Source organism: Sander lucioperca, chromosome 12, assembly GCF_008315115.2.
Source record: "Sander lucioperca isolate FBNREF2018 chromosome 12, SLUC_FBN_1.2, whole genome shotgun sequence".
Taxonomy (NCBI): Eukaryota; Metazoa; Chordata; class Actinopteri; order Perciformes; family Percidae; genus Sander; species Sander lucioperca.
Genome location: NC_050184.1, coordinates 3,672,707 through 3,690,386, shown reverse-complemented (window position 1 = coordinate 3,690,386; position 17,680 = coordinate 3,672,707). Strand labels below are relative to the sequence as shown.

General features: G+C 40.2%; 1 protein-coding gene across 1 annotated transcript in view; it reads left to right on the top strand.

Moving 5' to 3' along the window:
* skia (v-ski avian sarcoma viral oncogene homolog a) overlaps positions 1 to 6,972 on the top strand; it is a 94,034-nt gene extending 87,062 nt beyond the window's left edge. The window contains exon 7 of the mRNA XM_031311057.2: positions 1,845 to 6,972. Within this exon, the coding sequence (XP_031166917.1) occupies positions 1,845 to 2,033 (189 nt within the window). The 3' untranslated portion in view covers positions 2,034 to 6,972. The remainder of the gene's footprint in view (positions 1 to 1,844) is intronic.
* Positions 6,973 to 17,680: the final 10,708 nt, after the last annotated feature.

Here is a 17,680-nt window from a genome sequence, read left to right as displayed (position 1 = left end):
TGTCAAAAGGCTCAGAAAAAAATCGACAAAAAAATTGGAAAAAGTGACAAAAACATCAGGAAAAGCCACGAAAGTGTCGAAAGAGACAACCAAAACGTTGAAAAAAAAGTTTTCATTTTAAATTTTGACCCAGAAAAACTAAAAGCTGCTTGTTGGTCGACGGGAAGACAACACGAGGATCAAGACATGTTCACGTTCTGCAGCATGGGCTTAGGGCAGGAAAAATAGCCTAGCCTTATCTTTGTGCTCTCAAAGATCACTTGGCTAAAACGTTTAACTGTCAACTGTTTCTAGACGTCAGTTTGATACCATAAACAACTTCCACTTTATTTGTGTCCCCGAAGGGCGATTAGGTGTGCAGCAAGTATAAACACATACAAGACACATAAAAACATAAAAGTTCTACACACAGTCCAACTGGAACACAACCGTAACAGTACGAGGACAAATAAATACCAGTACAAGGTGCATCGATAGCAGCGTCAAGGTAACCTATATAGACTGTGTCTTTAAATATAAGATGAAATCTGCAAATTCAGTTTCAGATGTTTCAGAGAGAAGTTATGTTGACGCTAATCGAGTAAAAATTGTTCACATGGTGAAGCCAATCTGCCAGTGCAGCGGGACAGTTTGACTGGAAATCTCCGGATTGATGATGACACCCGCAGACACTAAACTTTTTATGGATTAAACAACAGTGAAGTGATCATATTGTGATCACAAAATTGCATTCAAACTCTTCACGAGGGAATAAATTGATCACAAATTGACACTGGGTTTCATAGTTGCCATTGGGCAGCTGTGGCTCAAGTGGTAGAGCGGAAGGAAGGAATCGGAAGGTTGGTGGTTCGACCCCTGGCCCTCCAGTCCCATGTCGAAGTGTCTTTGGGCAAGCCCCGAATTGTGTGTGAATGTTAATCTGATGAGTGTGATCCATATATCCATGTATCTGATGTATGGCAGCCTTGGCCACAGTGTACGAATGGTGAATGGTTCCTGTACTATGTAAAAGCACTTTGAGTTGTCGTTAAGACTAGAAAAGCACTATATAAATACAGTCCATTTACATTTACATCCTGGATCCTGTTTCTATATGGACCAAAGGCGGAGAATTTGATCATTTATCTGGCAAATTCGGAAATTCACTTTATAGAATTATTAGAATGTATTTCACACAGTGTATAGTGGGTTAAAGCCTTAATAGTTTGGAAACCAGGCCAAGAAACTTTAACAATGCAGGGACAAAGAAGAATTAAATTAGAAATACTCCACCATAGATCACATCCCCTCTGATGGAGATAGCTGTTCAGACAGCGATTATTTTTTATAATTGTCCATTAATCTGTTGATTATTTTCTGGCTTAATGGATTAGTTGCTCAGCCTATAAAATGTTAGAAAATGGTGACAAATGGTGATCAGTGTTTTACCAAAGCCCAAGACACAACACACAACAAGTGTTTGGAAGCACGGTAGCCACTACAGAAACCAAAACTCATGCATGTTAAATTTGGAACGGATGATCGGATTAAAAAAAGAAATAATTCTAAACTATTCCAATAAAAAAATAGTTTGAATCGATTCCAAGTTGGAACCGGTTCTAGATGCCCAATCCTACATATGGGACAGATGGTAGAGAGGGCATTCTGGGTAGTTATGGGCTGAAGTTGGGACTCCTGAGACATTTTTGTCTAGAACAGGATGGCATGTTAGCGTGTATGAATGAAAAAGCTCCATAAGCAGTGGATATACACAGTGACAGCTCAGTTGTTTAGAGCGGGGCCAATGATTGGAGATTACGTTCGGTCCCTGTTGTTACATCTGCTTCCTGCCATGTGTTTCCCAGATCGAGGACCTCCAGATGAAGCTGCAGCACGCCGAGGCCGACCGCGAGCAGCTCCGAGCCGACCTACTGCAGGAACGGGAGGCCAGGGAGCACCTGGAGAGGGTGGTGAAGGAGCTACAGCAGCAACTCTGGCCCAAATCCAACAGTGACAAGGAGGGGACGCCCAGGGACATGCATGCTGACAAGTGACCCAGCAGCCAACCTCACCGCCCCACCCGACCATTCCCTCCCCACCCCCTCCCCCCACATTGCCGCGATAGAGACAGAGCGCATCGCTTTACGCTCTCCATCGACTTGTATTGGGTGAAGTCGCCTCCTTGTCAATTCCATCTGCTAGCAAACAGCAGAAGAATGCCTAAAAGCTGCTGTGTGGTGGGATGCACTACCAACAATGTGTGTACCCCAGAACTTAAGTTTTTATAAGCTGCTGACTAAGGATGTAACCATGCATCATAAATCGGTTAAAAATCTATTTAAATGTGTAAAGATTCCAACTGGTTGAGATAATAAAAAAAAAAAACATTACTACTAACATCACACAGCAGGTAACGTTAGCCTGCCGTTAGCTCGTAAACACGGTTAAACCGCTGATAGCTAAACAGTGTAAAGTGTGTCTGTATTTCACTGGAAAGGATTCCAACACCGGGACATACAACAGTCTGCAGCTAAAGACACAGAGGGGACTACTGCCGCTGTCAGATAAACAACAGTGACGGGACTTAAGTGTTGCGTTTGAGTACGGCTCCGTAAGCTTGTGTTGCGTTTAATGTTAATGTAAAATACCCTTCTGCCATGTAGTGTTTCTTCTCTTTTGTGTTTCTTTTGATAAGAGGACACCTCTTCTGTTTCGCACAGTTTTATATATAAATAAAGGAATATTTTTCAGTCATTTCATTCTGTTGAGAAAACTTGTGAGAAAATTGTGACGTGAACTTAAAATCGTGAATCGAATCGTGAGTTGAGTGTATCGTTACTTCCCTACCGCTGACCCGAAAAACATTTTGTTACCAAGTCAAATATCCAAATGTCAGTTTTATGCGAACTAAATGTCTATAGGTTAAGCGAACACACATAACGTCGGACGTATCGTTAGCTTTGTGTCAGGATTCCACAGTCTCCCCCTTCTCTCTGCTGATTCCTCACGTCTGTATCCACTTTTGTCTTCATAAAAACTCAGTTTTTTGGGTCGGCAGCTTATAAAAACTTAAGTTATGAGTTCTTCACATTGTTGGAAGTTAATAGCACCACACAGCAGCTTTTAGGAGTGTTTCCGTTGTTTGCTAGCAGACGGAGTTGAGGAGGAGGAAACTTTTCCGCAATACAAAGTCAATGGAGAGCAGAAAGTTCTTCTTTTCCCCTCCGGTGGGGACGCGGGACTGTCTCTATCCCCAACGTCTTCTGCCCAAATCAGACCATAAACACACCCAGATGTGCCGGAGCACCACTGTTCATCATGCCTGCCCCGCAGAACGCCCAGATAAGACTCTCGCCCTCCAACCAGAGACGAAACCCGAGGGGCCGGTGTTCTTATCCACGCCCATGAAAAGTCAAGTGAGTGGTTTCCTTGGAAAAATGACTGGAAACAGCAAAGTACAATGCCGCAACAAGGAAACAGGTGTTTCTCTAAATCAAGCACTGACTCGCACCTTCCAAACTCACAGAACTTAAAACGGGATCCCAAGAATGAAAGAAAAAGAAACGGACGTTATAGCACAAACTGTGGCCGTGTCTGGGTTTTCTCCGAACAAGAAAACAAATGACGGACATTTGTGATAACGAATGCTGAAAGATGATCATATTATATTAGAGTTATACAGTGGTGTTACAGCTGTGCGTCCCGGGAGGGTAGGGCTCACACTTTTTTGACCGAAAAAAGTCTAGGCCGCCCACCGTCCCTCGCCGTGACGACGATGGAGGACTTTGAAGACATTCGAAGCTATTTAAGAGACTACATAGCGAAATGTCAAAGAGACGAGTTTCTTTTGTTCCCTCTTGTTCTGTTGAAGTTTAAAAAAATATATATATGAAAAAAAGATACAAATAAAATCAGAAGATGAACAAAAACAAAGCAAATGAACTTTCCACAGTGCCACCGTGGTTTTGTCGGTTTTTCAGGAAGCCATCGCAGTCCACCGAGGGGGAGGGGACATCCAGTTCATAGTTCAAGCGAGCCGTCTTTTCCTCCCATTGTTGTTTTTTTATGAAATCATTTCTTTCTAATTCCTCCGTGTGGCGAGCGGGCGTGCTTGCGTTTGGGTTGGTGTGTTCTCTCTCCGGATCAAACCCTGGATTGGGAATTGGATGTAAAAAAAAAACTAAAAAAACATGCTGTGTTTTAAAAAAAGGCACCTTTTTAAGCGAGCACTTGTTTTTTGGATGGCCCAATAACAATATCCAACAGTGTCAGCGTCAGTCATAGTCACACTCTTGGTTGCCAAATGTTATTTTTAAGCATTTGGCTTAAAACCCTGAAGTCTGTATCTTGTAAAGATAAAAAAGAAATTCTCCAGATGTGAGTGTGGCCTTGTTTTCTGCTCTTGTAACACTTGGAGCGATGAAAGCCGGCATGTTTTTTTTAATTTTTTTTTTTACTCCATCAGAACCATCGTCTATGACATCATAGTGGGCTGGACGGGGCTCCCTTGGGAAAAACCCACAAAATGTTCATTTTTAATTAAATTAAGGTATGTAAATATAAATATATGTCGTTGGTTTTTTTCCTTGTTTTGTTTTTTCGACTTTACAATAATGAATCGCACTTTGTCGTAACAAAAATACTGTTATAATGCATTGTACTCCCACTATTGTCTTCAAATCTTACTTTGAGAACTTCATCGTATACACATGACTGCTAACCATATAAATCCAGTAAGCATTTTGTTTGATTATATGCATCTCGAATAAATACTGTTGTTCTGTTTTTTTCCTTAAAGGCAAAGTCTTGTAAATAAACGGAAAGAAAAAAAAACAAAAGGCTCTGCCCGTTGCTCGCTGAGGCACTCTGGGATCCTTGGAACGTTTTTTTTTTTTTTTTGTAATATAATTGACACAAATGTCGCTTGAGCAGCCGGTTACAACTCATAAACAAATTTGACAAAAAAAAAACAACAGCATGCGTCAGTAAGGTGAACAAAAAGCCACATGTTCAAAGAATAAAATGTGATTTTTATTCATAAAAAAAGAAAAGAAAGGCAGAAGCCACGGATCGGCCTTCACACAGTGGGTACAATGCAATCAGACTGTACATTGTGTTAATGCTATTTTTTTTTTTTCCTTTTGGTTGTTGATGTTGTTTTTAAAAACATGGAGATATTTTTATTGCTTGTCTGTTATGTTCACGTTTTATTTTTTTTTTTCCAATTGAAAACTCATACTTTCTTTATGCATGAAATTTGAGTTTGCCATACATATAGTCAGTTATTGGGCATTGATACCGTACATGTAAGAGTTTTTTATTGTGTTATGCAATATAAAGCAATTTGTCTTATTTAGAAGAGGAATTGGTAATGAATAAAAAAAAACAACACACAGTATATTGTTCTTAAGAAGAAGAAAAAACTTCAAAAAATGTCAATGCAATGCTGGACAACCTCAAGTGCCTGGACGTGGGCTTAAAGGTTTCCAGAGTAGGAACAGTGATGATGAAGCTGTCGGGGCTGGGCCTCTCATCAACTTCCTGTTTGCAGGTTTCAAATTAAAAGCTCCATCCCTCGCGCAGCAGCTCTTTTTATCAGTATTCTTAAAAAACGAAAAAGAAAAAAAAAAAAACAGTTTACAAACTTGTTTTCTTTTTTTTCGGTGTAGAGAATAATTGAACAAATGCTAAACGCTTAAGGCTTTTTTGCTGAATTTTCCTTCTCCATTTGAAATCAATGATATGCATGTTCAAACAATTTTTTATAGAAGATCTTGAAAAGCCACTCGCTTCGGTGAATTGTTACTTTGGGTTGTATATAAAGACTGTTTTATGCCCAGTTTGTTGAGGATAAATAAAGAGGGCATTATGTCAAAAAAGAGCCCTTTTTTCTTTATCTAACGTTATCGATGTTGCTCAGAGAACGACACTGCGTCTGCGACTTTGGCAGACCTAAAAATTGGTACATTTTGTAGTTCGTTTTACACTTAAAACGAGTCGATAGCCTACGCGTAGTTTACTTTACTCAACGGTTTTCTACAAAAGAAAAGGGAGACGGTAACGACATTGGCTCTTCGCTCTCCCGCGCAAAAAAAAAAAAGAGGAAAAAAAGCAGTTTGACGGCGTCTTGTTTTCTAAAGGAGAATCATTTTTGCTAAACAATGGACAGTAAAGCAGCAATAACAGTCCATATTAATAGACAAATACTAGCCAGTGTGAAGATTTGAATAAGAATTTACAAATGTAAATAGTTTTTTTTTTTTTTTTTTTCATTTTACGATATTGTATAATATATGTACATGGTGTTTCCTTTTTCAAAAAGAAATCTTTTCTTACAATAGCTGTCTTTTTTGTTTTGAATTTTGAATTTGTGTTTTAACTGAGATGTTTCAAAAACAGCAGTGCGTAAGAGAATATTCCCTACATAAACATTTTAATCCATTTCTTTTTTTTTTTTTCTTTTTTTTTACTGTAGAGTCTTTATATCGAATGACTTTTTTCACCAGTTCATATATATATTTTTAACAGTATGTTCAGTATCAGATAGCAGACCTACCTTACGGGTCGCGCACACACACACGACTACGCCACCTTGCAGATTGTCGTCGTCGTCGTCCCCATCCCCAATCATCCTCATGTATCTTTTTAGCCCTGTGCTGCTGCTAATACTATATAAACTTTACAGTTCTAGAAATATTTTTATGTAAGAGGTAAATGTAAGCTTTCCCCATTTATTAACGCCACATATACAGTATGGAAAAAAAAGAAAAAGAAGCTTGGCTTATTCATCTATCTTCCTTGTTTCCCCTCATCTTTTAACGCCTTTTTCCTCCATCCCTCCCAACACACCCTTTCCTCTTCTCTCACGACACGGACTATATTGTAAAGTAAAGGACTTTATGAGATTATGTTTGAAAATAGCTATGCTTATATACTACAGTGACTGAATGTACAGTGTATAGATGCATTACCAGAAATAAAGTTGTTTGTCCAAATTGAATGACCCAGTTTTCCTATTTTTTGCCGCCTAAACAATGTAAACCCTAATTATCCTGCAGATATTAAAGACTTTTTTTTTCTTCTTCTAGTTCATCTCACCAAAGAATTCAGTGCAACTGAAATATTTGTTGTCTTAAGGAGGGGGACCTTCTTCAAAATCAGCGAGACTCACATCGTTTCTTCCACAAGATTGGTTCCCAACCCCCGGGAGCAGTGGTGGAAGAAGTATTCAGATCCTTTACTTAAGTAAAAGTACTAATACCACACTGTAAAAAAAAGATTGTTGATATTTGAACTCAACTGCCAAACAAATACAACTCAAAAACTCAGATTGGACAGATAGTCTAGCTAGCTGTCTGGATTTACCCTGCAGAGATCTGAGGAGCAGTTAACCATAGTCTTCAGAAATCCACCAGAGTTTAGAACATAAAGAAAGTGGAAGGTAACGGACATCCGGCCGAAAAGTGTGACATCCGGCGGAATTTCCGGCAGCAACGGAGCAATCCCGGAAGTGGAATGTCGTCGATATAGACTAATGATATACCTTTTGCCCTGCTGTTTGTGGGGCTATTCACTTTATGGAAGCTAATGGCTACTTAGCAACTTAACTGGTCATCTAGCACATGTTTAATGATTAGGGGAGATTTTGAATATATGAAATATGTGCATTCATGTGCTGAAAAGACAAAGGAAACACATCTCAAAGAGGATGGTTTCAGCCTCAGGCTTGAATCCCTAATTACAGCATTCAGAGAACAACAAGAGCAAACAAAAGCAGCTGCATGCACTGAGACAAAACAAAAGGAAACATTCATAAAACATGTAATGTCAGAATATAATGTAAAGATGATAGAAATTAAATGCAAAAGACCCCTTTCAGCTAACAGCAAAGACGAGTTGTTTCAGTGTATAGTGCAGAGGCCACTTTTCGGCATACCAAAACAACACTAAACATTCTTCTTGTTCCACCCTCTCATCCGGTTTATGTACACAGATATGGTTTAAGGGCAGCCGCTGGAGAAACCTCCATAATTACTGTGAAAACCTTAAAAACAAAAAAGATGAGCTGCAAACACTTAACTAGAAAGGAATGTGCACTAGGTCTCAAGTTAACGCCCACTCAGCCTGACAGCTTTTGATGAAAACATTCATTAGTGTGTGTGCACACACACACACACACACACACACACACACACAGCCACGTTACACGGCTGTGTGTGCACACTATAGGTTAGCAGTTAGCTTCTCAGTTGGCCATCCAGTGCGGGGAGAAGCAGCAAGTGAAGTTGGTTTCTGGTTTGGTTAACGGCACGCGGCTCTCTGAAACACAAATTAAAGACTTAAAAAACCTTCAAACGCTGTTCCATACCAAAATAAAGACAAAAGAAGCTGGCACAGACTGCATTTGTAAACCATGAATTATAAAAAAAAATAAGAAGAAAAAAAAGAGGATGCTAGAAACTGAAAGATAACAGCAGAGACTAAACCCACATAAACATGTGCTCCTCTGAGAAGCTACTGTTGTCCTTTCTACCATGGGCGTCAGTTTGGTTTGAAATGTGCTGGGGACAGAGACGCATTCGGAAGTACATTTCCAGAAGTGCTGGGTACAATGACGCATTCATTTTTTGTTTCTCTTTCGTGCAGGTCATGTTTTGAAAGACGCTGTCCTGTAGCTTACTAATGAATAAAAATGTGGTTTAATGTACGTAAACAATGATCAATGATTACCAAATTTCTCTCTCACATTGCTCCTCATAACCACTGAAAACTGTCAAAAAATCTAACCCAAAGTCCAATTATTATGGACGTTATCTGATATTAAGCGTTTCTGCTTCACATTTTCAGCAGGGCAGCGGAGCGGCTGTGGGTTGACTCCCCACGGTTCTCATGGGGTTTATAAGTCATAACGTGAAAAAGCTTAACGTGGTTAATGTACCTAAACAACGACCAATCATCACCACATTTCTGGTTTGATTTTTTGACAGTTTTCAGTGGTTATGAGGAGCAATATGAGAGAAATTTGGTAATCATTGATCATTGTTTAGGTACAAGCCTTTTCCTCGCCATAGGCGCCAATGAAGAAGACAACGCTAATGTGAGATAACTAATATAATCGTTGGATTTCGGTTTAGTTCTTTTGACAGGCTTATGTGTTAATTACAAGATATGGCCATGAGAAATTTGGTGATCATTGATCGTTGTTTAGGTACATTAAATTAAATTAAGCTTTTTTTCACGTTAAGCAGAATGTCCCGACAGGCAGTGTTGTGAACAGAGAAGCGTGCAGCGAGCGCAGCAGCAGCGGCTGTGTCTGTGCTTGCCCTGTGGGGATAGAGATTGTTGTGGATGTTTTGGCATCTGTCGCTCAAGAATTATATGTGTTATGGACTTTTTTTTTAACTAAATTGAGCTTGAGGTTTTCAAAAAAAGTGGTAGGTACAAAATGACTCATGACGAAATCTGGTAGGTACGCGTCCCCACCGTCCCCACCAAAATCGACGCCTATGCTTTCTACTCCAGTCACCTTAAAACACCGCTAAAAGTACCCGCATTTATGCAACATAATGGCCTGAAACCCTACACTGTGTTTAGGTCAGGTAGCAGAATCCTGCTGTACAAATGTTAGCTGTAACTGTTAGCTAGCTAGCATCATTTTCAATCTACTGGCAAAGATGGTTGAAAGCTCTGAAAAATAAGTGGACCGTCAGTTGGGATTGTTTTTGATACATACTTAAAGGTTATTTAAATGTTTGTTTTTTTATACTTTGACTTAAAAGAGAGATTTTTCAACCTGGACTCTATTTTCTAATGTTTTTGTGTCTAAGTGACTAGGGATTGCTCCGGTGCCGCCGGAAGATCAGCCAGATGCCCTTCATTTTCGGCCAGATGTCCGTCACCTTCCTCTTTCTTTGTGTTGGCGTTCTAAACTCTGGTGGATTTATGAGGACTATGGTTAATTGCTCTGCAGGGTAAATCCAGACAGCTAGCTAGACTATCTGTCCAATCTGAGTTTTCTGTTGCACGACTGAAACAACTTTTGAACGTACACGTGCTGTGTGGACTAGCAACCTGTTCTCATTCCCAACTTGTCAAATACTGACTCTCAGCGTCAGATACGACGCATAAAGCACACTTCTGCGTCTGAATGGAACGCACTGAGCAGAGCTGTGAGATGAAGTAGTATTAAGAGCGACAACGGTAGCGAGTAGTATAAAAGACCAAAATGCTGCATAGGGAAGTTGGTTTGGGTGGTGGATGGGTCAAACAACACAGGACTTTCACCCAGGATCCGGCTTCAGATTTGGCTGAATATTGGGCTTTTTGACTGGGTTTGGTTTCTGCTGAACCTTAGAATTTTTTTCCACCGAACCGAACCCTACGCTTGCACTAGGCATGCTACGCTGGTCAACGTAATGACGGCGTCGTTGATTACGGGAAGGTGTTTACGTAGGTGGAGCGTTCAATGCGGTAGGCTGTGAGAAAGTGAAAATGGAACTCGTGAGCAGAAAAAGTGTATTTTGGCAGTACTTTCAGTCAAAAGAAGGCCATTCAAGTCCAGCTACATGTTCAATTTTAGCATGCCGATTTGTCTCGTGGTGGTGAGGACCCTAAACAATACACATCATCGCTGCTGTTAAAACATTTGCGTATGAAACTGAAAGAATACGACTTGTGCATGAAGGAATCTACAGACAGCAGCCGAAATGCAACAACTTCAGGTACAGCAAAGGAAGGACAGTCACAGCTAAAAACTGGTGTTAACCAGACGACCATTACCAGCTTTGCTAGCCCTACACTGAACAAACAGTGGGCCTCAGATCACCCACGAGCCAAAGCCATTCATGCAGCAATTGGGAAAATGATAGATAGGATTCGGTATTTGGTTTCGGATTCAGCAGAATCATAACCAGTGGATTCGGTATTCGGCCGAACCCCAAAAATCTGGATTCGGTGCATCCCTACTGAAACGTACATTTTGTAACCCCACCCACGATCTTTACCTAAACCTAACTGTCCCATTCTTGTGCCGCATGTCAGTTAAACGTACGTCACGACCCAGAGCGTCACAAATTACACGTTGAGATATGGCGCCAATGGAGACGTTTAGCGTCACTAACGCCAAAGGCGCATGACCAAGCGTACGTATTTGACGCGATGGGAGTGTGAATGTATTGGGACTAGCCAGACCTTATTCCGCAGCGCTGTGGAGGAAGATCTGGCAATGCAAGACTACTAAGTGACTAATAAATAATAACTCAAATGTGGTATGAATATGGTTGGTGATGGGGATTGTCTGCACATAACTCGGGTACTGTGATTGAGCAGACACTGGGCTGGTTGGAGGCGGCTCTCCGGCTGCTGCTGTGGCCCACATCGTCAGCGCGGTGTGGGCCGAGATGTCAGATGGCTCTGGGCTCCTCTGAACCAGCAGCAGCAGCAGCAGCACACTGGGCTATTGACTGACCCAATTACAGCAGTCACATGAGGAAGAAGCCCCACAGTTAGCTCATTAGTCTCTGGAGTCTCTCTGCAGCTCTCTCAGTCTTACTCTGCCTCCATGTCTCCTGCTGTTTTATAATGTACAGTCAATTACTCTGTCATGTCTAATTCATTTAGTACATTTGGAGGATTTTTTTTTTAATGAGCGCTGGGATAAGCGTTTTCTAGATATGCTGGCATGTCTTTCAGACCAGCATGTTTGAAGAAGCTATAAGGATACATGTTTATTATGTGTGAACGGATGGACAAAAGAAAATGAACAGTATAATGTAATCCAAATACAACCATAATTTATTTACAAGCTTGTTTTTATAGGGTGCTTTGTGTGTTACAGGTGTTCATGTTATTGTCTCCATATCACTCTAGTGTTATTGTGCATGTCCTAACGATTTTCTATTTTTATTGTTTCATTCATACATTCTTAATATATGGTATTCATTTGTCTACCATCAGAGATTTTGCCTTACTGTTTATGGTGGTTATTCTTTAATATTTCTTTTTGGATTAGACCATTGTGGATCATGTTAGAAATGATTGGTTAGGACTGCTTTATAGCATTTTACATTTATTTTTTCCAACAGTATGATGAAATACTTTGTCAGCAATTACTTTTTTTGCATTAGGCAAAAACAGAATTTGCTGTCAGTTTTTTTCATTAACAATTTCTCTTTAGATTTCCCAGAAAATTCATGGTGCTAAGAGAATGAAGCCTAATGAATATAATGATTCTAGGGATGTGCAAAAAAATCGATTCACATTCGAATCGCGATTCAAGCTCTACCGATTCAAAATCCATTCATAGAATTCCAAATATCGATTAATTTTTAAAAAATTGTATGTCTACTGCAATCACATGGGGAAAGTAACTACATTTGCATACTGTGTATCGTTTTTTGAATCGAGAATCGTTTTTGAAACGAAAATCGAAAATTGATTTTGAATCGAAAATCGAAAACTGATTTTGAATCGAATCTTGAACCTGAAAATCGATATTGAATCGAATCGTGACATTTTCTGAATCATGCACCCCCATGATTAGCATTATTCCACCTAGAAAACAACTCACCAAATACAGCAGACTTGACCTTTCCCCCCTTTCTCCTCTAAATAGACACTTCCCTGCAGCTTAATGGACTCATCTAACATTCCCACACACAAACTTGCACACATCCACTTGCCTTTGCCAGAAAGGTCACAGTCAGCCGGTGCATGTCATTGGCCCCTAGGCAGGTTCAATATTTATGGGTCGCTGCAGCATTTTACTGTCTCAGCTTGACAAAAATGATCAGCATCTCAGGCACTCTGCCTGTCAATCCAGCAGTTCGGCACATCCCATCAGCTGCCATCGCAGTCAGCCCTGCAGGATGTCACTGAGAGATGGCCAATAAGCTGGGCTTTCCCAGCCAAGGATACAGTACATCACTCTGGATCTAGAACCAAAGTTGTTCCAGCCTGACATCTGCAGCAGGGAAGAATGGATGGATGGATGGATGGATGGATAAATGGATGGATGGATGGATGGATAAATGGATGGATGGATGGATGGATGATGGATGAATGAATGGATGGATGGATGGATGGATGGATGGATAAATGGATGGATGGATGGATGGATAAATGGATGGATGGATGGATGATGGATGAATGAATGGATGGATGGATAGATAAATGGATGGATGGATGGATGGATGGATGGATGGATAAATGGATGGATGGATAAATGGATGAATGAATGGATGGATGGATGGATAGATAAATGGATGGATGGATGGATGGATAAATGGGTGAATGAATGGATGAATGGATAAATGGATGGATGCATGGATAGATGGATAGATAAATGGATGGATGGATGAATGGATGGACAAATGGTTGGATGGATGGATGGCTAGATGGATGGACGGATGGATGAGTTATGTAAATGCTCTTTAATTCTAATACAGTCTTGTCCATACAGTTAAATTCTACACTGAGAACAGCTGACATGCTGATTAATATGGGATCCTTGGCTGCTGTTGTGTATTACTGTGCGTCCTTTACTGGGTTTTCCAAAGCCAGCAGTCTCAGCAGCCATGTTGTAGATTTAACAGAATGAACTGAGAAAGAAAGGTATACCACTAATGTAAATCTACACTAAGAACTGAATCTACAGGAAAGTTTATTACAAGCTACAAATCTTTTATGTCAGTAAATTCTACACCATTCTTGTATAAAGTACTTGAAAGCAATACTTGATTACAAGTATCTTACCAGAAAATGACTTTGGTAGAAGTTAAAGTATCCTTTTAGAATATTACTGGAGTAAAAGTCTCTGATATTTACTGTACTTAAGTATCAAAAGTAATGTTCTGATATTAAATGTACTTAAGTATTAGAAGTAAAAGTAAAAGTAAAAAAAAATGTGATTTTAAACTTTATGGCCAAAGGTGTGTAACGTTATCTTCATCACCACTGTCGTCGGGGTGGTCATCGTCTGTTACCACGGCAGCAGAGCCTGCACCAGGTGCTTCTGTGACACTCTCAGTTATTATTATATACATATAAATATACATATATTATTATTACAGTTCACTCTTAGGACGTTGTGTCGTTCGTGCTGTCATGTGTGTCCTTCTTTTGTGTCTTTTGTGTCTTAGGATGTTGTGCTGATCTCACTTTCATGTTGATTTTATCCTTTTGTATTATATTTGTATTTTATTCTATGTTAATCTGAGAATGTTTTTTTGTTGGTTATGTTGTGAAGCAACAGATTGTAGCACTATGTCCAAGACAAATTTCCCCTTGGGGACAATAAAGTGTATTCTATATTCTATCTATATTCTATATTCTATGCTTCCTCCTCTTCTTTAGTTTTGGCCTATGGTTTTTTTTGCCGCTTGGCAACAAACAGGCATTAGGTCACCAACTGGAATGGAGCGTGCATTATCTTGGCAATTTAGGAGCAATGATTCGTCAAATCTGCTTTTTTTCCAGTGTAACAAATAACTTCTGATTTTATTTTGTAGTAACGAGAAGCTAAGATGCTCAGGGGAGATGTAGTGGAGTAACTGTATACATTTTATTTAGGAAATGGAATGGAGTAAAAGTCAAAGTTTCCGGAAATATAAATAACAAAGTAAAGTATAGATACATGAAAATTCTGCTTAAGTACAGTAGTGAAGTATTTGTACTTGTTACATTACAACACTGCTCGGTATCGGCAGATACTCAATATTTAAAAAATCGGATCGTAGGCCAAAAAAGCTGATCGGGACATCCCTACTTGTAAATACTTGCTTTGTAGCCACACACTGGTGTAGACAACCGCGTAGCGTCCATTACTGCACAACCAACGGACCAAACGGAAGCAGGATACGCGAGGCAGCCGCCATGCGTTTGAGTAGTTAAAAACGAGTATATCTCCGGCTTTAGAGTTGGTATGTAGTATATAAACTTGAGACACAGCTGCACTGGATTCATATACAGCAAAGTAATCTCAGTAAATATTGATCATTTGCGTTGGAGTTCAGGAGGTCAACTACTGTAGCCTGAGATGTGTGGGAGGTTTGTAGAGGAAGAAGAATCCTGATAAAAACAGTCGGGTCAATGAGCTCAGTGGACTTCTAATAATAAAACACATGGCAGCTCCTTATAGGCTACATGTGCATGTTCGGATATTGAAGTGATTCACACAGGTGTAGGGCTGATCCAATTCACAATGAAATCTCTCAAATCGCAAATCTGCAAATCAACGGCTGGATCATATCAAGGCCATTATCATTTTGCCAGGCTTACGTCCAGTGTAAACCTGTGGTACGTCTTCCATTTATGCAGCACTGCAGGAAAACTCCTTCAGGTGAACTGAGCTGTCAGTTTGACACAGAGGGAACAACTCTTGGCCGGCGACTTGAAGGAGTGACTCACACATTTACTCATGGGTGGCATTGGCAGTGTGCTCACAAGGTCAAATAACAGTGCTTTGCTAATTTGGTGATTCAGTGCCCCCCCCCCCAAAATAAAACAAGCCAGCAAGAGAAACAGTGCCTGTGCAAACATATGGTCAAAAGCGTTCCTTGAGTATAGCCTTGAGGGATCGTTCTCAGATGAATGGACCAAATTAAGCTTAGTGTAAATTCAGTCAGGAAGGCTTACTTTCGTTAGTCACTCATTCCCTTCTCTCGCCCTCTTATCCTGCTTCCTCTTCACAGGGGTCAGCAACCTTAGGCAGCTCAACCAATGGCATAGCAGTAAGTGCTTTTTTGTAAATGTTCCAATCCGCATGCCACATGACCTCTTTCACAGCCATTGGCAGGAGCACAGCATGTTGTTTACGGTAGTTTGATTGACTCCCCCCCTGCGAAGACCCACCCTACTCTGCCCTCTGATTGGCTAGTACTCGTTGCTAATTGGGAAGGAAACAAGCAATTGTATTTAAATCAGACATTCAGCACACCCATATGGCCCGAATGGAATGATACTTTGTTTCAAAACCACATTTTCAGACACTGCGGCGATACTGTCGGTACACGATCCGTTCTGCCTGCACGATCCGTTCTGCACATGCGCAAGACAATACTGTTTTACGTATCCATACGACCTGCACGATCTGTTCCACGCTAGCCTATGGCTAGCCTCCACCGGGAAGCTAACGTTAGTTTAGCTAACAGCTAATTCGGCTAACCGCTAGCTGACAGCTAGATTCAGTCTAAAATAACGTTAACTCAAACGTAATGGGAAAAGCAGGCTACAGCTAAATTAAGACTTCACAGTAATAACAATAAAGACAAGTATTGAGTGACTGTATTTTAAATGAGCACAAGTAAAGTAGAACTGACGTAACAGCTGTTATATATGTTAGGTGTTTGTTATATATGTCAACGTTTATTTTCAAGTTTTATTTTGAGGGTCTTTTAAAGTTATTACATGCTGTCTCAGCTAGCAGTTAGCCAAATTAGCAGTTAGCTAAACTAACGTTAGCTTGCCTGTGGAGGCTAACGGCAGTTGAGTTGACGTTATTTTAGACTGAATCTAGCTGTCAGCTAGCGGTTAGCCGAATTAGCTGTTAGCTAAACTAACGTTAGCTTGGCTGTTGACCGGAAGCGTGGAACAGATCGTGCAGTGTCGTAAATCCTCGTACAACCGCGCATGCGCGAACATTTTGCGCATGTGCAGAACGGATCGTGCAGGCAGAACGGATCGTGTACCGACAGATACGACTGTGAGATTGGCAGTCGAATCAGGCTCCTTAGATCAAATCATCGAATGGTCGACTATTCAGAGTCACCCCTACAATATTTAGGCGTGAATATAAATTAGGGCTGTCAATCGATTACAAAATGTAATCTAATTAATGACATACTCTGTGATTAATTAATTGAAATGAATCGCATACATAATTAACGGTGCTTGAACCGATACTTTTTAAGAAAGTAAAAAAAGAAAAGACAAAAAAAGGGTACTAAACAACAGTCGGTGACATTAAAGAACGGCTTGTTTATTGCTAAGGCCATATGGTCAAAATTAAATGATTTAATAATAATGTATAACAATAACATTAACTTATTTCACTAGTAAATTGCTGTTGAACAACAAAACAACAACCAGATAGGAAAAGGACATTTACAATAACTTCAAATGCACCACGAGGCTGTAGTTTACCAGTTTCATTGAACGCACCGTCTGTGTTGTTTTTCCGACGGCAGCTCGGCAGCTGCAGATTGTTACATACCGGTGTCACTGGCCGATGTGAGTCGAGTGCAGATGTGAGTCGCGCATGCTCAGATTTAAACTGTTTACGGCATAACGTGTCATACTGAAATTTGTGAAATCTATAAAATAATAAACGTTTCTCTTTACATACAATAACAGAAGATGGTAATCATTTCAAAAACGTTGTAGCTATCTATGACTGTTTGGTTGCTAACGTTAGCTCAAAATGCCATTCAAGTGACAGCCTTTGTTGTGTTTGATTGCTAACTTTTAGCTAGCAATCATTTCAAAAACGTTTTGGCTATCTATGACTGTTTGATTGCTAACGTTAGCTCAAAACGCCATTAAGTGACAGCCTTTATTGTGTTTGATTGCTAACTTGTAGCCAGCAGCAGCAGTCATTTCAAAAAACGTTTTAGCTATCTATGATTGTTTGATTGCTAACGTTAGCTCATAGACTGTGCGTTAGCTCAAAAAGCCGTTAGCATCTTGTAGGCTACTTGTCGCAAAG